Consider the following 26,103-nt stretch of genomic DNA (forward strand, 5'->3'; position numbering starts at 1 on the left):
CTTTGAAATGTAAAAGATGCATAAAAGAATAAACACTCCTGTTTGGCCTATATTAATTGTTCATATTCCCTTCAATAATCATGAGAGAAACTTTTAAAAAAGGATTTTTTTTCTTATTTTTCTCTATCACTACATTTAATTTTATAGTTCATTTAAGGTAAAAGAAATATCAATATATATACCAGTAAGATTTATAGACATTGAATATTTTATAATTTTTTAATTTTCTTTTTAAATTTATTTTTGATTGGAAGATAATTGCTTTACACTGTTGTGTTAGTTTCTGCTGAACAGCACTGTAAATCAACCATCCCCTCCCTTTTGAATCCCTCTCCAACCCCGACCCCATCCCACCCTTCTAGGTAGTCACAGAGTACTGGATTGAGCTCCCTGTGTTATATAGCAACTTCCCATTATCTATCTGCTTTACATATGGTAATATATATGTTTCAATGCAACTCTCTCAATTCATCCCACCCTCTTATTCCCCCACTGTGTCAAGTAAACAACTCAATCAAAAAATGGGCAGAATACCTACACATTCTCCAAAGACATATAGATGACCAACAAACACATGAAACGATGCTCAACATCACCAATTATTAGAGAATCGCAAATCAAAACTACAATGAGGTATCACCTCACACTGGTCAGAATGACCATTGTCAAAAAAATCTACGAACAATAAATGCTGGAGAGGGTGTGGAGAAAAGAGAGCCCACTTGCACTGTTCTGTTTCCTGAAGGGAATAAATTACTGCTCTGAGGGTTGGGAGAGAAAGAAGAGATAAACTAACCTTTGCTGGGCAAATATAAATACATGTAAGATTTGCTGTACAGCTTGGAGGTCACGAGTGCAATGCAATTTTGCAGATGGGAAATTGAGGCCCATATATTTCGGGAAACTTACTAAGATCATATAGTGGTTGCATAGCCTAGATTCAAATTCATCTGTCTCAGACTTCAAAGCTAAGCTGCCTACCAGAAAAAGAATGCGGGAAACATAACCTGTTTGATGAGTAAATAGCAGTTTCATTTATTCCACCAATGATATTAGGATAGTTTTTTGAACGTTGAGGGGACTGATGTGAGAAAAGTAAGGAAGGCACCATATCTGCCCAGAGAGAAAAACAGGATATTGATAATCACCTTCAGTGATCCCATAAAGGTGACTATTAGATATCTCTCTTTTGCTATGCTATCTTAACACTGTATAGGATAACAGGAGTGAAAATGCTTTGTAAATGTCAAAATCTTTGTAATCGTGTGCTAATATTACTGATTATTTTGTAAAATTTAGAATTGAATATTTCAAACTTAATACATGTAATTCTTAGTGTAAAGATTGATATATCTCTCTGACATTTAAGTCTTACTACTTCATTTAATATCAGCATCTTTTTGACACAAAAGCCCCATGTAAACATTTAGAGTACAGGCAATGGCAACCCACTCCAGTACTCTCACCTGGAAAATCCCCTGGATGGAGGGGCCTGGTAGGCTGCAGTCCATGGGGTCGCTAAGAGTCGGACACGACTGAGCGACTTCACTTTCACTTTTCACTTTCCTGCATTGGAGAAGGAAATGGCAACCCTCTCCAGTGTTCTTGCCTTGAGAATCCCAGGGACTGGGGAGCCTGGTGGGCTGCCGTCTCTGGGGTTGCACAGAGTCGGACACGACTGAAGTGACTTAGCAGCAAACAACCCTGACAGTTGCATTATTTCTGGACTCCACTACCTATTAGAGGCATAGTATTTAACCTAATTAAGCCTCATCACAGATGGTAACAGTAACAAGCTCATCTCTGTCCAGAATCTAACCATTTCTCATTGTCTTTACCTGTTTCGTTGGAATCCACTCTCTCTCACCGTAACTAATGCAATAGCCTCCTGTGCTCAATCTTGCTCTTGTATAATCTATTATTCACATAGTCTGATCTTTTATGAATCAATTGATTTGACTGTCTTGTTCAAAATTCACCATTGGCTGTGTTTAATAGTCAGAAGAAAACCCACACTCCTACTATGGCCAACAAGGTGCTGTATCAGCTGACATCTTCTACCTCCCTGACGTCATCGCCATATCTTCTCTATGTAATGTAATGCGATATTCTGACGTTGTGATATTCTGGGCTGTCTCTGGACTGGTGTCTCTGTCTTGGTGGACCCTCACTTTCTGAAGGACTAGAGAGGTATGCAAGGGTTACTTTGGAATACACACATTATCTTTTATGAATACAATGATGGTTGTTGTCCTTTTCAGGATTCTTTCAGTTTGCCCATCACTTCTGGAATGATGAGGAACTTTCCTGCCTCCTTTTGATGCATAATTTTATAGCATTTTGACAATATTGTATCCTACTGATATGTGATCTTGAATTTTAATTTATAGCATCAGAAAAACAGAGACAAATTAGCTAAGTGGAAGTGAGAAAACGATTTTAAAAGCAGAAAATATTTATTTTCGTATTCCATGTCATATTTTGTCTACCTAATTATATTAACATTTGCCACAGCCTGACATTTCTTTGATATTTCTATATCTTCAGAATAGATTTACACCTTTTCCTGAAATGTTGTTGGGTGAATTTTATCCTTTAAGACAATAGTCTGTAAAAATAGTCTGATTTTTTTGTTTCATTTTTACAGTATTTCTTAGGAGCAGCACTTGATGAGTATTTACACTGTTGAGAACATTTGGCAAGAGAAAGACAAACAGTAGGACCACAATACCCCAACAGTTAAGGGAAAGCGAAAGAAGACCTGCTATTTTCACCATCCTTTCTGAAAACAAGTACCTTTGACTTGTGCTGACTACGAGTCAAATGTAGTCACAAGCTGAATGCTATCTCATCAGCATTCAGCTCTGGTCCATGGCACTCTGTGCAAGCAATTTTAAAGGCAGATTTAAGCATTCTAAAAGTAAATTGTATTGGTAAGTTAGAATATCAGATGTTCCCTGTATGAAAGCCTTTTCTAATCTCTACTATCAGCTGGCAGTCGTACCCAGACCCCAAACCATTCTGGCTGTAATTGAGTAAGAATCTATTCCAGGGGTGAGGTTTTGAAGAGGGATGTCTCTTGGTTAACTCGAGACAGAAACAGGGAGATTTGCCCACATACTCTGGCACGAGTTAAAATAACAATAACAGTCCTCCTACTCAACAGCCTGAGTCATAAGCACATTCTACTGAGTTCTCTGCAATTCTGAGCAGATTGTTTGGGCTGCAATTCTGTAGGCAGAGGTGGGAACCACCTGCTGCAAAAAGGCTATAGTTCTTGTTCAGAGGATGCTGTTATTAAGTCTGGCCTTTTCACAGTTTGGCCAGATGGAGATAGGAAGAGACAAAATTTTGGTTCTGATGAGCACTTTTTCTAATGCTCAGAATAAAAGTAATGGTTATTATGCATTTAGTCCTTTCATTTGGCCATGACTACAAGTTCCTTAATAAGGGAGGCTTACTGTGGGGATTCTTAAAAGATGGTTGCCTTCAGAAAATTCTGTAGACCTATGGCAGTAGCCTTTCTCAGTCAATTTGGGGAAGGAGTGAAAGCCAATAAGAAATCTAATTTTTGCTTAAGCAGAAGAGGGAAAATTCTTTTCTGATCACTGAAGTGCTTTATAATGCAAGTGCTGAACACTAACCCCTTCAGCACGGGCCTCCAGTGGGAAAGATTGAGGGCAGGAGGAGAAGAGGGCAACAAAGGGTGAGATGGTTGGGTGGCATCACTGCCTCGATGGGTATGAGTTTGAGCAAACTCTGGGAGATAGTGAAGGACAGAGAAGCCTGGTGTGCTGCAGTCCGTGGGGTCACAAAGAGTCAGAAAACTGAGCAACTGAGCAACAGCAACATTTATCTGAACCTTTGATGAGTTTCCATCTTCCTGACTCTTACATAATCTGGTTTTCCACCATGAAGCTTTTTCATATATATCAGATCATTTCTCTCCCCTTCTTAAAAGTTTTCTGTAATATAAAGTTTCAAGCTCAGTAAGACTCTTCAAAACAGGACTCTAAGTAGCCCCTTTTGGACAGCCAACAATCCCTCTCTTTCTTTCCTTCATTCTAACCATAGCAGACTACTTATTGCTTCTTCAGCTTCAATTATTTCTCTTTGTATACCATGTTTGTCTCATATTGCTTATTGCCTTTGTTATTTCTACCTAAATATTCATTTTCCCCTTGATTGACTTATAAAAGCCTGTGTCTTTTCAATTCAAATGTCATTCCTTCTATGAAGCTTTTTTCTCCAGCCTTAAAGGTAATATTAATTGTGCCTTTTCAGAGAAGAAGCACTTTCATAGCCCTTTAATTGTATCTAGACTACAAAATAATCATCTTGCTGTATAATTATTTTCATCTGTCTTTTTCCTCAGTTCTGTATAATCGTCAAAGGCAAATGTTTGTCTTTGTTATATTTGTGCCTCCAGAACCGTGTTATTAGATTTGAAACAAACTAATATTTAATACATTTTTGTTAATAGCTAATAACAACAATAAATTATTAATAAATAATAACTGAAGGAGTGAATAGGTGATATATAAGTGAGGAGTTAAAGAGGTAAAAAACAAATGAGCTATAACTCAAGGTAGCAGATTTACAAAACAGGTTTTATCATTGTGGTTGTTTTTTAATTGTCATTTCTTTTGTGTGTGTGTGTGATTGTTATGGATAGAAAAAAAAAAGTATGTTTATAGTCAGAAGGAAGGAAGAAGCTGACACTGTGATTCTGCAAGATAATATTTAAGGAGATGTTGAGGGAGAATGAAGAGGGACTGTGGAGACAGGAAGTAGACCAGATGTACAGTCTTCTGTCTGCTACCATCTCAAGAAGGGCAGTGCTTTCACTTTGTCCTTGGCGAATATCAGACTGTCCTAAGATTCTCTGAAAATAGTTGCAAGTGTTTTCTCCACCTTAGCCACAAGGCAGGCATTAGAATAGGACCAACTTGATGGCTGGGCTCTTTGCTCCATCCATACCAGAAAAAGAGAGGGGCGTGAAGAAGGTAATATAGGCGGAGCAGCAGGAAATATTCTTGCCTCAAGCTGACTCTTCCTTCTCCCATTCCAGTACCCATGACCTGTCCTAGCTGCTGTTGGGATCTGTTGTGCAGGCAGCAGATAGAGGATGGTTACTGAAATTTGTTTCTTTTAACCCTGTTACTTCTATTAGTCTCGTCCTTTTTTTTTTTTTCTAATCTCATTATATATTTCTTCCAGTTTTTCTCTAAGTACATTAGTCAGGATTGGCTAATTGCTAAAAAAAAAAAAAAAAAAAAACTAGTGTCAAAATTGTGTTACAACTTTATTTATTGTTCATTTAACAGTCCTGGCTGAGTGTTTGAATTTGGAGGATGTCTTTCTTCTTCATAGTCAGCCCGGCATCCAGACTCCTTTTATTTATAGCTTTACTTTGTTATTGTCTCCATTAAGCTGGTAGAAGGGAAAATACCACAGAGGAGCACATGGAAGTGTATATGAGCAAAACCTAGAGATAGACAAATGACGCCTGCTCACATTTCATTGGTTACAGCTGGGTCATGTGGCCACATTTAAGTGCAAGGGAGATTGGTAAATGTAATCCTACTGTGTGCAATCCTAGGGAAAAAGAAAAGAGATTTTGGTAAACTGCCAGTAGTCTCCAAAGGAAAATCTGTCTATGGAATTAATATATTTGAACAGTTAGATCAAATATTTCAAGCCCTGGCAAGAATAGATGCTATTTATATGTAGAGATAAAACTATGAATCACAATTTCAGTATCATGTTAAAATAGTAAATGTAAATACATCAGTTTATCAAAATTAATTCTTACATGAGTACACAAATGAGATATTTTAAAAAGCCCTCCTTATAGAAATGAATGTTGTGTCCAAAAGGATAATGACTCAAAAAGCATAGTGCCTGATACTACTATTGGTTTTCTTCAATAGCTGCTTGCTAAAAGTATCAAATGATTAATTTATAGATGTAAGAAGCATCTTTGTAGGACAGGGCTTCCCTTGTGGCTCAGCTGGTAAAGAATCTACCTGCAATGTGGGAGACCTGGGTTCGATCCCTGGGTTGGGAAGATGCCCTAGAGAAAGGAACAGCTACCCACTCCAGTATTCTGGCCTCGAGAATGCCATGGACTGTGAAGTCTATGGGGTCACAAAGAGTTGGACATGACTGAGCGACTTTCACTTCACTTGTAAAACAAAATTAATTGTATTCTGGTAAATTTCTAAAATGCATTATAAAAAGACATGAATTGAGATAGTCAAATAAAAACTCATTTTGAACTGAAGAAAAGGTGTCCTTTTCAAGAAAAAATAAGTAAAGGTATAATATTGAGGAATATTTCCACTTTTGCAAAAATTTTTAAAGAGTTTTGATATTTGAATGAACTTACAAGTAGTATAGGCCCTATATTATGTTTTTCACTTGTTTTATCAGTACTGTTTATTTGGAGAGTAGTAAATATTGTCATTTATATGGAGGGTAGTCATGCATCTGATTATTTTATGGGACTGGAATATGGTGTCATAGTATTGTATAAAAATCATTCAGTTTTGTAGAATATTTAGCTAATATTTAGCTCATTATCTGCTAATAATTCTATCACAAAGTTTCAGGTTCCTGTGACTGTGGAACACTTGTGTTTTCATGTACATACTGCGTTGTAGTAAGTGTATGATCGCTGATTTCCTTGAAGGTTAAAACTCCTTTTCGCTTTGAGAATTGATAGCAATTTAACCAAGTTCTCATGGCATCAGAGAACATTTTAAAATGAAGATACCTTAATAAAAATAGCTCTTCCTACAAGAAAAACTAATGTGTAAGAAGAATGAAAAGTGATCAGCAGGAATCCATCTTGGCTGAACCTGCAGGCTGATCCCTTCTGAGTGATCCCTTCTGAGTGTCTCTGTCAGATCTTTCTTTCTGAGCGGTATAGTGATTTACTTAAACATGCTGATTTCTTATGATTGATTTGTTGACTCTTTTTATTTTCTCACCCACCTTTCCATACATACACACTTTTTTTAAATGAATGTCAAAGATTCCAGTTGTACCGTGTGCTCAGCAATTACTACAGAAGGCAGTTTGATTCTGAGACAGTTGTAGTCTCTGTAAGAGAAATTTAGAATTCACTAAAGCAAATACTTTAGTGAGGGGGCGCCAAAGCTTGACTCATTTAACACCATTGTGAGCCAAGCTCTAGGAAAGATCCGGTAGTAATCAATCTTGAATGAAGAGCAAAGGGCCAAAACGATCAAAAAGACGTTTTTTCCAAGACAGACCACTGTGATACTAGAAAGTTCTTGCTATTGGGAAGCAGCATGTAAGCCTTTTTGTTTGGGGTTTATGTATTCCTTTTTGTTTACAACTTGAGTGGGTCTTGCCTTTGAAGCCTAAGAATTCTAAAGGAAGCTTTGTTTTAAAAGGAAGAGAAATTGCAAAGCAGAGTAATTTAAGATAATGTAATGTAATATACATGCACACTCAAATATAATATACAGACATTTACCAACTGTGGATCATTTAAATATACACTGCAGAAGGATTGTTTGAATGAAACATGAGACCAGGGAAATTTTTCAATGAAGCTATGTAGGGAAGTAACATACTGATGTATAATTTTTATATAATTTTCTCATTGCAGAGCTGAGTAACTATATTATGTAATTTAATTAAATCCCCTTTGTTTGTTTTTGCTTTTGTTTTCTTTAGTTTAGGAAACAGAGCCAAAAATATATTGCTGCAGTCTATATCAAAGAGTGTTCTGCCTGTTTTCCTCTAGTAGTTTTGTAGTGTCTGGTCTTACATTTAGGTCTTTTATCCATTGAGTTTTTTTTTTTTTTTTAATCTGGCTTTGGATAATGGTCTCATTTCACTTTTTTTACTTGTAGCTGTTCAGTTTGACCAGCACTACTTATTAAAGAGGCTTTTTTCCTCCATTGTATATTGTTGCCTTCGTTGTCATAGATTAATCAGGTGGGTTTATTTCTGGGCTTTCTGTTCTGTTCCATTGATCTGTGTCTGTTTTTTGCCAGTATCGTGCTATTTTGATTACTATAGTCTGAAATCAGGGAGTGTGATTCCTCCAGCTCTGTTGTTCTTTCTCAAGATTATTTTGGTTATTTGGGGTCTTATGTGTTTCCAAACAAATTTTAAAACTCTTTTTTCTAGTTCTGTGAAAAATAGCCTTGGTATTCTAATTAGGGATTTTACTGAATCTGTAGATTACCTTGGGTACTATAATCATTTTAACAGTATTTATTCTTCCAACCCAAGAACATGGTGTATCTTTCCATTTGAAATATTTGTACATAGATACTACATTGAAAATCCTCCTAATTCTTATTTTTCAAAAGAGTTTAAATCGTGGCAGGTCTCTGTTGCTGCTGTTGTTTCTGGTGTCTGAAATCTGCTTATCCTATTGGCACCCTGTGATCAGAGCTGCCATCCCCTCTCAGATGATGACTACAGTAGTCTTCTACTTGCCTCTCTGTTTCCCCTCTTTTCCCTGTTGTGGTCTGCCTTCCACACAGCAGCCATAAGGTATTTAAAAAGTTCTTACCACCCTCCTCAAAATTCTGCAAAGGCTTATCATCATACATTTTCTCCAGCTTTTTTGAAACATAATTGACATTTTACATGTAAATTTATTCAATATGATTTGATACATTTACGTATTGCAAAATGATTACCACCAGAGCATTAACTATCACCTCCATCACCCCATATAATTGTGTGTTAGTCACTCAGTTGTATCCAACACTTTGTGACCCCATGTACTGTAGCTTGCCAGGCTCCTCTGTCCATGAAATTCTCCAGGCAAGAATACTGGAGTGAGTTTCCATTTCCTCCTTCAGGGGATCTTCCCTACCCAGGAATCAAACCCCGTCTCCTGCACTGTAGGCAGATTCTTTACTGTCTGAGCCACCAGGGAATCATTTATTTTTTATGGTGGGAATGTTTAAGATCTACTCTGTTAGCAACTTTTAATGTATACGGTATACAGTATTTGGATCCCCAGATGTTATTGGTCTTATAACTGAAAGTTTGTACCCTTTGATCAATATTTCCCCATTTCTCCCTCTTAGAAATAAATCCAAACTCTTGACCCAGGTTCTGCAGGATCTTATACAACCTGGCTCCGCTTAGTTCTTATAGCACTCTTCCTGCATCTTACTCCAAGTGAGCCTCAAACATAAGAAGTTAATTCACATCTCAAAGCCTCTGTATTTACAGCACCACCTCTTTCCTGGAGCATCCTTGTCTGATTCTTTAAATAGCTAGCATCCTCCATGTTATTTAAGTCTCTGCTCCAAACTCATCTCCTCAGAGATGTTTCTCTGACCACCTTACAGAAAATAGTGGTTTCCTCTTGCCCTGTTATCTTCTCATTTAAAATTTTATATTAAATATGTGACATGTGAGGTTAAATAATTTAATATAAATTAATATTTAGTTCATATTAAGTTTAATATTTTAACTAGGTATTTGGTTACTGTATGATTACCTTATTAAAATGTAACTTTCATGAGGGTGGGAATTTTGCATGACCTATGGGGCACTGAGTAACTTAATTTTGTCTCAGAATAAACATCTTATATCCTTTCCCCATCTCCAATCCCACTACTACTACTTTAATTCAAACTCCTATATGCCCTCTCATTGATTATCACATTATGACCAACTATCTGCTTTTCCTGATTCTGATCATAATCTTCTATAACCCTTCCTATGGTTTATTTTATCATTCACTATCAGTTTAAAGTTTCTCAGTGGGGTACCATAATGATAAAATTTGTACTACACAGCCTGACAGGATCTTCATCATCTGGAGCCTTGCTGGGCATTCTGAAGCAGCCTTAATGTTTTCCAGCATGTTTCCAGTTCTGTTCTACCCCTACATCATATTACTGCTGATTTTGTGCTTAGAATTATGCCATTATCCACTATGAATGCCCTTGAAGATTGAAAGCACATTTTGCCATTATGAAGTCTCCCGTGACTTTTTTATTTCATAGGAACTGCCATAGAATCCCTGTTTATCTCTATTAAGGCATTTATCATATTATCACTTAAATACACATTGACACGTTGATTTCTCTCAGTACCTTCTGAAGACCAAAAGCTGAGTCTTGCTGTTGTTGTTGTTCAGTTGCTAAGTCGTGTCTGACTCTTTGAGACCCCATGGAGTATAGCTTGCCAGGCTCTTCTGTCCACTGTCTCCCAGGTTTTGCTCAAATTCATGTCCGTTGAGTCGGTGATGCTATTTAACCATCTCATGCTCTGCCGCCCTCTGAGTCTTGCTAGTATTTGCATATCCTCAGCATCTAGAACCAAGCCTGTGACATAATAGATGTTCAGTACATATTGATAAATTTCACCAGAAAAGAACATTTTCTAACCTGATATGTCTCTTTTCTGTTCATGATTAAGGCACTGTATCACTTTTTTTTTCTTTTAGTTAAGAATGAGTGAGACAGTCTCTTTTCTTATTTATAAGTTCTTCCTGTAAAGACTTTTATTTTGTTCTAAGAAACACAGGAGGATTTCATGAACTTTATTTTGAACAAAAATCTATTGTATTGAGGGCTTCTGAGGTGATGCTAGTGGTAAAGATTATCTACCTGCCAATGCAGATGACATAAAGAGATGTAGGTTTGATCTCTGGGTTGGGAAGATCCCCCGGATGAGGGCATAGCAATCTACTCCAGTATTCTCGCCTAGAGAATCCCTTGGACAGAGAAGCCTAGCAGGCTGTAGTCCATAGCAATTCAAAGAGTCAGATACGACTTAAGCAACTTAGCACACATGTACAACCTTTAAAAAGAAGATAATGTAGGGAATCCATATGCTTGCTTCTTGCTGAGAAGCCATTTCTTAATCTATAGATTTACTTTTGATACCCAAGTTCTTCAACATGGAATTGAAGAGAATTTCAAAAATGTTTTAGAGATTGTGGTGCCAGAGACAGGAAGATTTTCCAGATTTGTCTGTTGCTTCTGTAAGTATACTAAGGTGAATTCTTGGATATATAGATTAGAAATATAAAAATCAAAGAGCGCCAACCTAAAGCTCAGACACTACTGCTGTGTTCCTTTTGCCTCAATTCATTTGGAATCCCAGAAAGATGAGGTCCAGTCCACACTGGCCCTTTCTTTCTTTCCTTTTTGAAAGCATTATTACCAGCAACGCTTCTAACCTTCCCAGAGATTTATCATCGGCCTTATCTGTCATCTTCTCTCCCCTTTTCTAATGCCACTAAAAAAGCATAAAATTCCTATCCTTTTCAATGCAGTGGTTATATATAGTATCAAAACTATATTGGGTTTAATAAAAAGTAAGCACTGCTCAAAGAATATATTTTAAAAATTAATATGCTTCCTCAAAATTTGTGTGACTGTCATAGAAATGTATTTCACTAAAATTTAATTTAACATTTTTTACATTACAAATCATGGTCTATTTGCTCTTGACCAGGTCCCATCTGCCTTAATTGCCTATGATGGGTCTATTTTTATATCAAGATATTTTTGCCTATTAGTGCAGCATACAATTTTGCCACATCAGTGCCTATACATGCATTAAGACTTCTACATGTAAGACTGGAATATTTGTCTTTGTAGACAAATTATTGTGACTGTTTCTTTACTTGAATTTTTTTCAGCTCAGTTTTTAATCATCTCGTAAACACAGACTTATTACATATATTTCAGGCCTGGAGGATTTAGCAAATTTATGCCACATCATATTGCAGAAGGTTAGCAGAATACAAGTGACAAGCCATAAAAGTTAAACTGATTTCTAGAATTCACTCCAGGGTACACAAAGATATGTCAGCTCAGAGAGAGAAATCACAGCAGTGTATGAGGACTGACTGACCCAGTTGGATCAGACATGAGTTGTGAAGGAATTCCAAATGATAAGGGTTTCTTGAGCTTTTTTTTTTTGGTCCAACTCAGCTGATGGAGTGAACAAGGATACTTGCAACTTAACTCAGAATTCTCCTGAGTCACAATTACAGATACACAGTACAACATGGCACACAGCCTGCTCCAAATCCAAAAAGAAAGAAAATGGGAAAAAGTTGTTCTGCTTTGTATGACTCATACTTTACTTTTATGTGACTCATATTTTACCTTTCCCTGGAAGAAAACTAGCATTTATTATAATTAACTAGATTTTGGACTCTCCCTGGATGCTGTAGTTTAGTATATTTAAAAATGAAAGTTATACAAATATTTTGCATCTATCCATTTTTCTTTTCAAATATATGTGACTCAGATCTATATTCATGTAGCACCAATAGTGGCCTCTATCATTGCATTAACTGTGTTACCTTATAACATATATATTTCAAATACATCTGACCTCTTCGGTATAGTGTAAGCTGTTTGCGGCCAGAGTCCATAATTTAATCATCATTATATTCTTAGTGTCTAACAGAATTCTTGGTGTGAACCTAATGTTTAACAAATGTTACTGAATTAGATTCTAGAAAGCGTAATAAGTAAACTGATAATTGATAGCAATCTGAAAATTAAACGGGAGCTCAATACATGCTTTGTTAAAGGAATTTATTAATAGTGCCTCTTAAGGAAAAGTGCAGTTCTTCAGTCTATGCAGGCTCTCTTTTCTCAGTATTCTCCATTTCTTTGCTTCCATGTCTCATCAGATGAATCCAGATCTAACTAGGCCCATGTGTCTTTGTAATCCACTGTCACGTTTCAAATGACAAAAAAAGTGAATAAAGAAAACTTTAAAAGTGGCGTCAAAAGAACCTCATGAGGTTCACACTGAACAAAAACAAAGCAAAGGAAAAAAAAAAAAGAATTCCATCCTTTTTTTTCAATGTTCATCAAAAATCAAGCAAAATATTTCCTAACACTGTATGGTCTAACGAAAGAGCACTCTTCAGAGCGTGGTATATAACTGAACTTAACAAATCTGAGCTTCAGTTACAAACCAGACTCAAGAAAAAATAAATTGCCTGTCAGAATAGTATAAAGCATGATGCTTCTCACAACAAACAGATGGCTGGTAAGGTTTGTAAATAGGTAGATAATAGATAGGTAGCTAGATAGATAAGATAGATAAAATAGAGAAACTTTATAAGCAGTCTGGTAAAAAGAAGACAGTTAGGTTTTGTTTTAAATGATTACATTTTTGAACATGGAATCTACCCTCTCATTTCAATACTAATCTCATCACCACAGTCCAGATCTAGATGCTCCTTTTTTAAAGTGACTTTCTCTAAGAGTTGCTTCCACATTTAATCATGCATCCTTCCAATTCACTTTTAATACCATTGCTGGATCAATCGTTCTAAAAAATAAACTTGATTATGTCACATGTCACATCTTTTGTTGGAGCCCTCTGGCTTTCAGGAGGAGTCTAAGCATGGCTTACTACACTTCTTAATTTTTCTACCCTTGCCTGCCTGTCAGCCTCCTTTCCCCATGTCCCACTTAACCTCTGGACCACAGTGAACAATCTTCTACTTTACATGTGTTCCTCATTCATTCGTGTAGTAAACACTTGTTATCAAACCTACTCTGTGCCACACACTATATTAGGTGTTGGTAGTGGGAATATGAAATGCTCTCCCTCCAAGAGCTCACAGCTCCTTGATGAAGACAGTATGGGGAGGAACATCTAACACAGGGTGAAAACTGGACTTTGAGAGGCCAGAAGAATGCTCATTATGGGTATCTTCCTGGAAGGTGTTGCCTGCTGCTGCTGCTGCTGCTGCTAAGTCGCCTCAGTCGTGTCCAACTCTGTGAGACCCCAGAGACGGCAGCCCACCAGGCTCCCCCGTCCCTGGGATTCTCCAGGCAAGAACACTGGAGTGGGTTGCCATTTCCTTCTCCAGTGCAGGAAAGTGAAAAGTGAAAGTGAAGTCGCTCAGTCGTGTCCGACTCTTAGCGACCCCATGGACTGCAACCCACCAGGCTCCTCCATCCATGGGATTTTCCAGGCAAGAGTGCTGGAGTGGGGTGCCATTGCCTTCTCCAGGAAGGTGTTGCCTAGCCCAAGTCAAAAATAACACAGTTTGCAATTGTGATCATCCAGGCTCTATCTTCCTAGAAAACATCCCTCCTTTCTTTGGCTAACTTGTCCTTTAAACTCAACTCAATGTTCCCTCCCCCGGGAATTTTTGATTAACTTCGCAGTGTGGTAAGAACTGTCCATGTGCCTCCACAGATTCTTGTCTTTATCTGAATCACAGCATGACTTTTTCTTGTTGGTTTGCCTGTGAGCTCCTTCTGCATAAGGGCTGTATGTTTTTTCTTGTATCTCTAGTGCATTCCCTATGACACGAAGAGTCTTTCTTTTAATGTTTGTTTAATGTTAATTTCTCAAAAAATTAACTGGCTAATGAATTAAGATCTGTAATCTCAGTCGGAAAACATTTTAGAAGTCATATAGGCCAACATCCCCTTGAGTCTATCATGTTCATGACAGGATAGGCATTCAGCTTGTGCTTCAGCACATCCATTGACAAAGAGTGCATTATGTTCAAAGATGTGCAGAAAACAAATGCTGTGACTGAGTATCCTAGAAGCCATATACGCTTAGTGTATTTAGGACAAGACTGTAATCAGAACATGTTCAGAGGCAGAGCTTCAGTCACATAGCTTGTGTTTGTAGAGGAGGAGTTGTTCATTAAAAGATAAAGAGACTGAGCAGATCAGACAAAGAGGCAGAAAAGAGCACAGTGGCATCTTGCTTATAATTTCATAGGACTTCATCCTTCCTTCTGTCTTAAATAGCTAAAAGGAGATCCCATTTATGGAACACCATCAAGTATTTACTTTTTAAATAAATCCTTAACTTCCAAGTCTCCACCTTTTTTTTTCATGACTTCCATTTTCTTTTTAAACTTTTGGGGTTTTAGGGGGGTTATTCCAGCATCTTATTTTGTGATATATAGCACAGCCTCCAGGTTTACCTGGGTCATGGCCCTGCTCCCACCTCCTTAAAGAAATCTCTGAAGCATATTGTCCTCAAGTACTAATTGCTGTACTTGTAGCCCCTTTAATGCACAACCAGTGCCTTTCCTGTAAGGTGGTCCTCAGGTGCCTAGAACTAAAGGGTCTTTGTTTGGTAATGGTGCCAGTAAATACTTATGACAATCTGGATTTCTACAGAATAGTCCTTAGATTTGCACCCAAAGGAGATTTACAGTGTGTTATTATGTGACACTGGACAAAGTCTTACAGGTCTGGAATCAGATTTCAAGCAGAAAAAGTTGGAAACAAAATTGTTATTTGTCAAATTCCAAGTGACAATTTGCCTCTTAAACTTTTATCCTAGTACTTAAATTTATGTCTAAGGAAGATTTTATTAAACTTACTGTGACTGAATTTCTCTTTATATGGTAAAAGAAAATTACTGATGTAGGGGTCAAAATTTATCTGTTCAGTGACCTGATGCTTATGAAAGTAATGCTCAGATTTTGTTCATGTCTAAGTTTGAACACCTAGTAAATGAGAAAGCCAGCATTCAATCCTGATTTTCTGATTAGAAATCTATTACTTATCTTACTGTATCTCTAGTATGTAGGTCCTTAGTTAGATATCATCAGTAGAAGCTGAAGCTTCAGAGCTTTAATTTAAATACTATTTAATTTAAAATTTAATTTAAATACTATTCATTTCTGATATGTATATTTATTGCTTCTTTGGCATCTGGTCCCATCACTTCATGGGAAATAGATGGGGAAACAGTGGAAACAGTGTCAGACTTTATTTTTCGGGGCTCCAAAATCACTGCAGATGGTGACTGCAGCCATGAAATTAAAAGACGCTTACTCCTTGGAAGGAAAGTTATGACCAACCTAGATAGCATATTCAAAAGCAGAGACATTACTTTGCCAACAAAGGTTCGTCTAGTCAAGGCTATGGTTTTTCCAGTGGTCATGTATGGATGTGAGAGTTGGACTGTGAAGAAAGCTGAGCTCCGAAGAATTGATGCTTTTGAACTGTGGTGTTGGAGAAGACTCTTGAGAGTCTTGGACTGCAAGGAGATCCAATCAGTCCATTCTGAAGGAGATCAGCCTTGGGATTTCTTTGGAAGAAATGATGCTAAAGCTGAAACTCCAGTACTTTGGCCACCTCATGCGAAGAGTTGACTCATTGGAAAAGACTCTGATGCTGGGAGGGATTGGGGGCAGGAGGAGAAGGGGATGACAGAGGATGAGATAGCTGGATGGCATCACTGACTTGATGGACGTGAGTTTGAGTGAACTCCAGGAGTTGGTGATGGACAGGGAGGCCTGGCGTGCTGCGATTCATGGGGTCGCAAAGAGTCGGACACGACTGAGCGACTGAACTGAATTGAACTGAAGTTCAGAAATATATACAACAGTGAAATATAGATTGTATACCATCAGCTCCTTACCCAGTTTAATGTAATAGATTGTTTTCAATGGAATGGGTATATGAAGTTAGAGTCCTTATCTGGATTGCCTCCTTTTCCTGTACCTCATTCCACCAGTTTGACTGCTTGGTGAAAGATCTAGCAGTGGAATGGATGTAGTAGATTTGGCTTCTCATTCCAGATCTCCCTGGAAGAATCTAACTTGGTCAAATAATTTACTCTCTCTCTGGCCTCAGTTTTTCAATATGTAGCAAACTGTACATTGAATCCTATTGCTAAAAGTTTTTAAATAAGAGCCACAAAATAATAACAACAAATAACAGGTAACATTTGTTGGGTACTTTCAACTTGCCTGGAACTCTGCTTTACCTGTTTTACCTTATCTGATTCTACCAGTGCCCTAGCACTGGCTTGTTGTGTACTCTGCGTTCATTATCATCAGAAATAATGATGCCTTCACCAGCTCTCTTGATGTGAATTGTTTATTAGTCATGGTGTGTGATGAAGAATGAATCATCCTGAAAAAAATAAAAGGATGAATCATCCTTATTGGTATTTTACAATCAATCTGAAAAGAGCAGAGAAGACATGAAACAATTATTTGGATTTTCAGATATTCATGTCATCTTAATTTTTTTTCTTAATGTTTTTTTTAATTTTTGTACAGAGATGAAGAGAAAATATATAGAGTTATAGTCAGTTAGTCAACAACTGTTTAAACTTAGAACTCCTCAACACTTGGAAGTAGAGATATGGATTCTACATAAATTTCTATTTTTAGGGGCCAAAACAGAAGTTTCTGTTTTGTAGTACTGACATGGATAGTTAATAGTGTAAGGCGTAATTGTGCCTGCATGGAAAGGGGAAACAATATTCATAAGCTTAATTTTATTATATAACTGGTTGTTTTATTCTTTGTTCATCCTTGGATATCTATCAGTACAAAACTATAATTCAGTGTTTTTATTGAACTGGCACATTGCATGATGACAGGGCAGAACGTATCACAGAAAACATCCTAGAGCTGTTCATGCCAAGTGCATTATGAAAATGGAGACATGTCTGTCTGGCACACAATATATTTTTCCTTTAGATTTTCCAAGCTTTCTTTGTTTCTCCCTTTGCCAATTTTTTAGAGTATTTAATGGTGCCTGGTAATAACTATAATCAGGGACTATTTCTGTGCTTTGTGATCTTTCTAATGTTGTAATCCAAAGAAAAACAGTGAGATTTGTGGTTTTATGGGAATCCCAAGAGGAAAAGTTATACTTTACTAAATGACATTTTCAGCACGCATGTCAACTATCTAGATATTAAATCATTTAGTTACTTCTTTGAGGGCTTTGCTAGTTCAAACCATCACATGTACACACCATGCCTGCTACTGCACATCCATCTCCAAATTGATCTAACAGATAAAGAAGATTATAACTAGATTTAAGATACTTCAGGCAAGTGTACTTTTGTCCTAAACCATTAATGAATGCCAAGAAGTACCTAAAATAAATATTCTAAAGGCATCTTGAAGATATTGATAAACTGGCCAAGGACTAGTCTCTGTTTTCACAGTATGCAGTAGGTTTTTTTTTTTAATCACAGACAATGGGTAACTTTAAACATTCTTCTGAAATATTTCTGCTTCCTTCAAGTAGGATTAGACACAACAGAGAACTGGCATGTTCCCAAGAAGCTCACTGAAAGCACTCACTGAACTCCATCCCATCGTTCATAAATATCTTGGGTTAAGGCAGTGAAAGACTCAGCTTCTGTTTGTGAGATTGATCACCTTGAGCTATCAAGATAATTGCTTTAATGCTTTACTCCAGTTATTCTATAGGAGTATTTCTTGTATGTATTTCTGTCACTCCCCACTCTTTTCTGAGGTCCTATGCGGCAGGTTTGCCTGAAAGTACCAATCTTCAAACTTCAGTATGTCAGAGTAACTTGTTAAATCTGTTAAAATACCAATTTCCAAGCCCTAAAACCAGAAATTCTCACTTTCTGGGATGCAGATGTGCCATGTTCTCAGTCATATTCGACTCTTTGCGACCCTATGGACTGTAGCCTGCCAGGCTCCTGTGTCCATGGAATTCTCCAGGCAAGAATACTGGAGTGGGTTGCCATTTCCTTCTCCAGGGGATCTTAGTGACCCAGGGATCAAACCCACATCTCCTGTGTCTCCTGCACTGTAGGCTGATTTTGGCTGGAAACACTTCAAGTTACAATGGAATGGATGATCATCACCAAAGGCCATTTTAGCTTCATGATTTTAAAGCTTTTTTCTCTTAAAGGTATTTCTAAACCTGTGTGTTGCACAGTCACTATTATGTATGCAAAGTCTTATTTGGGTCTAGAAGTTTGTTCTGCTTGATGTTATTTTTCGTATGCTCTCAATGGAGTTAGAACTTAAATCTCTGTTCTGTCATGCCTGAAAATTAGGTTTCAGAATGAATCTTCTCTCGTTGATTGGGTTTGTGTGTGTGTACGTCTGGCTGTTTGTGACACCATGAACTGTAGCCAGCCAGATGTCTCTGTCCTTGGGATTCTCAAGGCAAGAATACTGGAGTGGGTTTCCATTTCCTTCTCCAGGGGATCTTCCTGACCCAGGAATTGAACTCACGTCACCTGCAACTAATTGAGCTACTATTGGCCAAATACCCATAGCTGACAGAACCAATCTGGAGGTGTTAAATAATTTAACATTCAACAAATGTTTGCAGCCTACACATGGCTTAGACAATAAAGAATCTGCCTGCAATGCAGGAGACCCGGGTTCGATCCCTGGGTTGGGAAGATCCTCTGGAGAAGGAAATGGTACCCCCTCCAGTGTTCTTGCCTGGAAAAATCCCATAGACAGAGGAGCTTGGTGACTATAGTCCATGGTGTCACAAAGAGTTGGACATGGCTGAGTGACTAAAACTTTCAAAGATTCTTTTTTCATATTTATCCATCAGTGAAATGAATCAGAGAGTATAGCCATGATCAGTGGATTCAACAGCTGGTGTGAAAAAATCATGCATGTTCTTACCAAGGAGCATTAGATTGAGAAATCCAGGTCTAAGCCTTATAAGGCTTAGAAAACTGGAAGAACTGGAATTTTAACAGCTGGCATTTTGATGAAATAAGAAATATCTGTCCTTAGAGAACTTTCAAATATCAAGAGGAAATTGTTTAATAATAAGAGGTAGCAGAGATTGAAGCTCACCACTCAAGTCTATAACAATATTTCTGGTGGCACAAGATCTTCTCTTGACATTTTTTCCAATGGTATATCTTAATTGGGAAGAATACTGGGGCCCTGCATTATGTCACATAATAGCCATGATATGATAGAGTCAAGTGAAATATTTCATTCTCATACAAAATAGATATTGGAACTTCTTGGATTTCTTTTTAAAAATCCATATTACAGATATCTATATCCTCATTCATGTTGTATTGGAACTTCTTGGATTTCTTTTTAAAAATCCGTGTTACAGATATTTATATCCTCATTCATGTTGTCATTTGTGCTTAGCCCTAACAGCTAAGATCTCATTGCAACATATTATGAATTATAACTCAATGCCTTGGACTTAGTACTGTTTTTAAAAACTTGGGAATTTCCTTGCTCATGTTATCAAGCTAGGCTTTTGGGAAGAGGAGAAGGTGGAGAGTTCCAGTAACTTCTCAGCTTGCTTTATCCATCCAGAAGATTGTGCAGCAGATGTCTAGCTGTTCAGTGCTTAGGAGCAGGAGGTTATGTGATCTTTTGCAATATGGAGAGAGGAGAGTTTTTCCCTTTACACAGTAGGAATGGGATGTTACAATTCCTGCTACCTCACAAATTTTCTTTTATAGACTTGGAGAGGATTTGCCTTTCTCTCAGTTTTCTTATCACCTTTAATTCCACAAGCATGGTTTTCAGAGATTCAGGTAAAAGTAATACTATACATCAGGACGAAGAAATTAAAGGAAGTTGTGATAACTTTTAACTATGTTCTAACACCATTCTGAAGAGTAGAGATTATCTGTGACCCCAAAACACTGATTGGGTGTTTAAGTGAAATTTATCATGAATGGGTGGTATTTTAATAATATCATGTTGTTATTTTAAGGGAGTAGGTCTAAATAATGTCTCCTCTGATTCCAGATGCTTTTCATTAAAACTGAAACATATCTTTCCAAATCATATTTTCTGTCAAAAAAGTTTTGCCAGAGCAATGCCAGTTCTAGCTTGAAATCTCCTCAAATGCTTGTCACTTAATAGATAGTTAGGCTCTGTATGTTTCAAAAGCCCAACAAATTAGAAAGTGAAATATGACTAATTACCTATGTTTGAAGGAGTATTATCTGAATAGTCTCATCAGGAATCCAGATGATGCATTTTAGATAATAAATTCACTTTATTTGTACATCTGATAGCAATTGAAGTCAGTGTAGCCAGCCTTGCCTTTCTTCCAACGTTAGTTTTTATCGACTAACTATAAAGAAAGAATTAAAAACTTGAAAGTATTAAAGACTAAGGAATTCACTTTTGTATACCTGTTCTCTTGAAAACAAATTATCATAATGTTTTAAATGGATGATTATCAAGTAACACACTGCTCATTTCAGTGTTGGATTTTTAGGTTCAAGATGAAGATTTTTAGCCACTGAGAAATCTTTTCCACCTCTCTCTGGGGGAAAACTTGTGACATTTTGCTGGGAGTTGTGGGTGCTCATATTATTTTATGTCCTTTGAATGTCTGTGGCAAGAACTCCCAGAGGTAAACATGGACTGAAATGCAAATCTAAGTATTTTCCAAATCCTTTTAGAGATGTTAATAAACGTAGCATCAAATGAAGGTTCTGTAGCCAATTACTTGGGATGCTTCGCACACCAGTGCCCTACCCTGAGATTGCCGTGTGCAGTAAAAGAGCAAAAGCTGTCAGGAAACTTGTATTATACATGCCCATGTAACTCAGCATTGCCCAAGCTTATTTGAACACTTTACTGCTAGTGGTCTTTCTCCCAAAAATGTAATCGAAGTCAGACAGATTTCAACAGAGAGACATCTATAATATACCTGGCCAGTATTTTTTAAGGTCATCCACAACAAAGAAAGTCTGAGAACCTCTCACAGCCTGAAGGAACCTGAAGAGACATGGAACTAAATGTAATGTAGAATCTTAGATGAGATTCTAGAACCAAAGAAAAGATTAGGTAAAAACTAAGGGAATCTAAACTATGAACTTTAGTTAATAATAATGCATCAGTACTGTTTCATTAATTATAGCAAATGAATCACACTAATATGTTAATGACAGGAGAATTTGAGTGCAGAAGATACATAGGAACTCTATATTATCTGTTCAAATGTTTCTGTAAATATGAAATTGCCCTAAAAATAGAAAACCTGTTAATCTTTTTAAAAGCAATATTAACAAGTCATGTACTTCTTTGTGGGAAAGTTTTTCTATTTATAAGTGTTCACTCTGCACAAAAACAATAGTTTGGCCCATTTAAGAATGTGGGGATCTTATTTAAGCTGTTCTGGTACAGAAAAAGTAGAGAAATCAAGGCACATAAAGGTAAGGATGCTAAGCCAACAGTCTCACTAGCAATAAAATATTGTGATCAAGGTCACAGTTTGAATGTAGATCATTTTTTCAGCCCATTAGACATACGGAGATGCCGGAACAACTCAGAAGAAACACAGTCCTCAGACTCCCAATTTAGGTCCTTTCTTATTTGACTAGAATACAGCGGCGGAGTGGGATCTAGAACATTGCAGAACCATCTTTATAAAGGATTCTGTTTTCAGATGTACACATGGAGTGGTTAGTTCTTAGGACACACTCCTCCCATTAGGCTCTCCTGTCCCAAACATTGGCTATGCCTGTCTTGGAACGTTCAACCATTTCTCTGTGATACATGGGCAGAAATTTGTAAGTCACTCTTATTATTGGACTTACCAGGTTTTCAGGCTCCTCTTCGTATGCCAACAATTCCAGAAAAACTACTGAAAGGATTTCATATGTAATGAGTGGTGGTATGATGACTGTTAGTATTATTATAATAACAATGGCAAAGGTAGAAACTACTATTTATTGAGCTTGTTGGGGGCTGTGCTGAGTCCTTACTTTGTTTAAATTTGCAACAAAGCAATAAACTAGGCATCGTTGTTCTCATTTTACAGATAAAGATACTCTTGCATGCACGCAGTTCTTTATACATTGTCAGTGATGTGGGGATGCACTTTGATTTATTCAGAAGCCCTTCAATCAATGTTTTAAAAGCTAAATTGCTTAAATCCTGTTTAAATACTCATAGGGAAGATAAGTATAACCCTTATGGGAAGCAATTGTGGGGGTGTGGGGAGGGGCTTTGGCGTTGTCAAATTAGTTCAAATGAGTTAACTCGTGTAGTTCTTGGTATGAACAGAAAATGAGAATAGGGACCTTAGAGTAGCATTGAAATTCAGTAAAATAATAATAATAAGATTCTTGCTAGAAATCTGATAGAAAGCTTACTTTCGTGACAGCTTTATTTATTTGTGATGTCTCTAAACAGAACGTGGTAGCTAGAATTGGATTTGTTTTCATAGACTTTTTGTTTGTTTATTTGGAGGGTTTGGGTTGAGTTACTATTTTGGGGAAAAAAAAAAGGAAAATGTTCTTAGCTTCCATCAGAGATTCTGATTGTCTATGTCATCATCAGGGTGGGGACAATACACCATCAGTGAAGCCACATTGCTGGCAACAGCATTTCAAAACAGTGATGTATCACTTCTTGTCAACTAGATCTGTAAATTTAGTGGCTTCATTATATAAGTGAAGGCTGTGCTGTACCTACTGTTTCCTTATTAACACATGCAGAATACCTACTCCATGACTTATTCAAACTTTACTATAATTTATGGCCACCTAATGAATATTAATGACTTAACTGAATTGACTTAATTGTGACATAATACTGTAAGTTGTGACATAGGCCTAATATTATATTTATTCTCTATGTAAGATTTATACCAAGAGAAAATGCCATTCCCTTTTTAATCTATAGATAGAGCTTAGAAAAGTTTGCTGAAAAATTAAGTCAAAACTCTCTTTCTCTTAATATTCAGTATCCAGAAAGATATATCTTCCTCTGGTTTGAATTAAACATCTTTTAAATTGAAAGGACTAATATACTGACCATTGTCTTTTCTAGATTTCACAGAGAGTTGTGGTTTTAAAGAGTATTTGGAATAATCTTCCATAATCCAGCATGTCCCCTGAGCCATTCTTTTCCCTACTGTTTTCTATCCAGTTTTCACATATTACAGATTTTCCCTATTTTCCTTGTTGAGTCAGTGTCATATGTCAATGAAAGTTAGCTCAGATATGTCCTTAAATGCCAAACACTAGTTTTAAAAAATAGAGTATATGAAACTAATGGTGATCTTATATGAAAAAAAAAAATAGATATTCCGGAAAAGATCTGTTAAAAACTAAGGTGTTAACAGTAGCTACCTCTTGATATTAAAAGTGGGTTATTGAATGTGTTTTGTTGACCATCAGTTGCTGGTGAGTTTGCTGTCAATTTTCCCTATTTTAGTACTTCAGATAATCTTTCTCCAAGGTCATGGCTGCCATTTTTCTTCTTCCAATCACAGGAAACATCCCAGGACATTGAAGAATGGCAGATGATCGGAAAGATGAAGCAAAGGCGCCTCACTGGACCTCAGCTCAACTTACAGAGGCATCCGCCCAACCACACCCACCGGAGATCAAGGATCAAGGTGGGGCAGGGGAAGGACTTGTCAGAAGCGCCAATGGATTCCCCTACAGAGAGGATGAAGAGGGTGCCTTTGGAGAACATGGGTCCCAGGGCACCTACTCAAATACCAAAGAGAACGGAATCAATGGAGAACTGACCTCAACTGACAGAGAAACAGCAGGTAACTAAGGGCTCTTCTGTCACCAGTGCTTGCTTTGTGCTTTGAAGTCTGTTTACGCTTCAAGTGAATTAGTTTACAGCACTGATCTTTCTCTAGTGCTAGGACTGAGATGCTAGTCAGTCAAGGGAAATAGACACCGAAAGGAGAGAAAAATCATAGGAACTAGCCTGACATTCCCCCAGATCAGTTATATTCTCAATCTTATCTCCTTTTTAATTTTTAATTTATTTATTTTTGGCTGTGCCCAGCAGCTTGCAGGATCTTAGTTCTCCTACTGGGGATCAAACCCATGGCCCTCACAGTGAAAGCTCAGAGTCCTAACCTCTGGACACCATGGAGTTTCCATTTACCACCTTAATTTTAGTAGACAAACGGCTTGGTGTGTGTGTGTTTTGCTAATAACTGTCAGCATTTTAAATCACTGAAAAAAAAAAAAACTTCACTAACTGGGATTCTCTTGAATGATATTGGACTTAAATCTGATTAATTGATAAGAAGCACATTTACTTTTTAGGGCAGGAAGAAATGTAGTCTGTCTCCCAGCCTTAAAAAGGAAAAAAGAAAGGAAACCAGCACATGCATACACGGGAACTATTTAATACTTCTTTGGATAGCTTTTTAGAACTAATATACAGATGCTTAAAGGATAACAGAATATAATTTAATCTTAAAGTATGATTTCTACCACAGGTTTGTTGACGATATTGTCATTAATGGCTTAGAGAACCATTCAGTTCAGTTCAGTCTCTCAGTCACGCCCGACACTTTGCTATCCCACAGACTGCAGCACATTAGTCTGCTCTATAGTTCTTTCTCTGTAATTCAGAATTTAATGTATTTGAAGGCAGTAATTTGCTGTCCAAATGCTACTCCATGCTACTCCAAAAACAGTAAGTAAACTGCTAGTAAGAACGGCTCTGTCTGCTTCAAGATCATCCCTTACTTATTCAAGGGTCAGTTTTCTACAGTCAATTGGTTAGCCACACATCCACTGTACACTCAGTTCAAAAAATATATTTAAATTTTAATGGGAAAGTATGAAAGGCATTTCAAATAACTGAAATTACATACATACATACATACATACATACAGTGTGATTCTTTTCATTTAACAAACTACTGTTGAACATTTTCTACGTATAAGCTGTGCCAGGACGAGTGCAAAGAATGGGCTCTGAACTTCCCAGAGCAGTTGATCTAGTAGCACACATGAGACCTGTGTGTACAGTTAATTCAAATACAGAACACAGAACATTAAGTGCCACATGAGCAGTATAGAAAGGCAAAGTTGAAGAGGGGTCGTTTCCAAACCAAGTTTCCAAATCATGTACAGAAGCATCTTGAGGTTCCACAGCAGATGCACAAAAGTGTGGCAGAGTGTTTTTAAATACCCAGATGAAATTCTGTGATATTCAATAGCTGTCAAATACTGCATGAACTATTAATTTAAGATAGTTTGGTTTCAACATTAGGTCGTACCACATTCTTCTTCATGATGTCCTGTCTTTTTGAAGCTGGGATTTTGGGGTCTTTTCGAAGTTGCTGTGATAAAAAAGCAAATACCCTGTAGAAATGTATGTGGAACAGAAAAAAGAGAGTGGCAGTGTCCAAGCTAACTCAAGGATTTGAAAAGCTGTGCAGCGCCCTATAGACACCCATGTCCCATTAGTAAGAAATTGTGGATAAGAATGAAATAAAAATACTGTTTTTACTTTTCATGGTTATAGGGAAGATGAGGTAGAGTATATAAAGTAAATGATTCAAGAAATACTGTCTATTAAGTACCATTGTTATTGGGATTATCAGAGGTGGTAGTGGTATT

At 37.1% G+C, this 26,103-nt stretch overlaps 1 protein-coding gene across 44 annotated transcripts in view; it reads left to right on the forward strand.

The window, feature by feature from the left end:
- Nucleotides 1–26,103, forward strand: part of MAP2 (microtubule associated protein 2) — a 297,992-nt gene that overhangs the window by 197,810 nt on the left and 74,079 nt on the right. For all 44 annotated transcript variants that reach the window (XM_061383252.1, XM_061383262.1, XM_061383242.1 and 41 more), the window contains one exon: nt 23,997–24,281. In XM_061383252.1, the coding sequence (XP_061239236.1) occupies nt 24,020–24,281 (262 nt within the window). In that variant the 5' untranslated portion in view covers nt 23,997–24,019. The remainder of the gene's footprint in view (nt 1–23,996; nt 24,282–26,103) is intronic.

Source organism: Bos javanicus, chromosome 2 (assembly GCF_032452875.1).
Source record: "Bos javanicus breed banteng chromosome 2, ARS-OSU_banteng_1.0, whole genome shotgun sequence".
Lineage (NCBI taxonomy): Eukaryota > Metazoa > Chordata > Mammalia > Artiodactyla > Bovidae > Bos > Bos javanicus.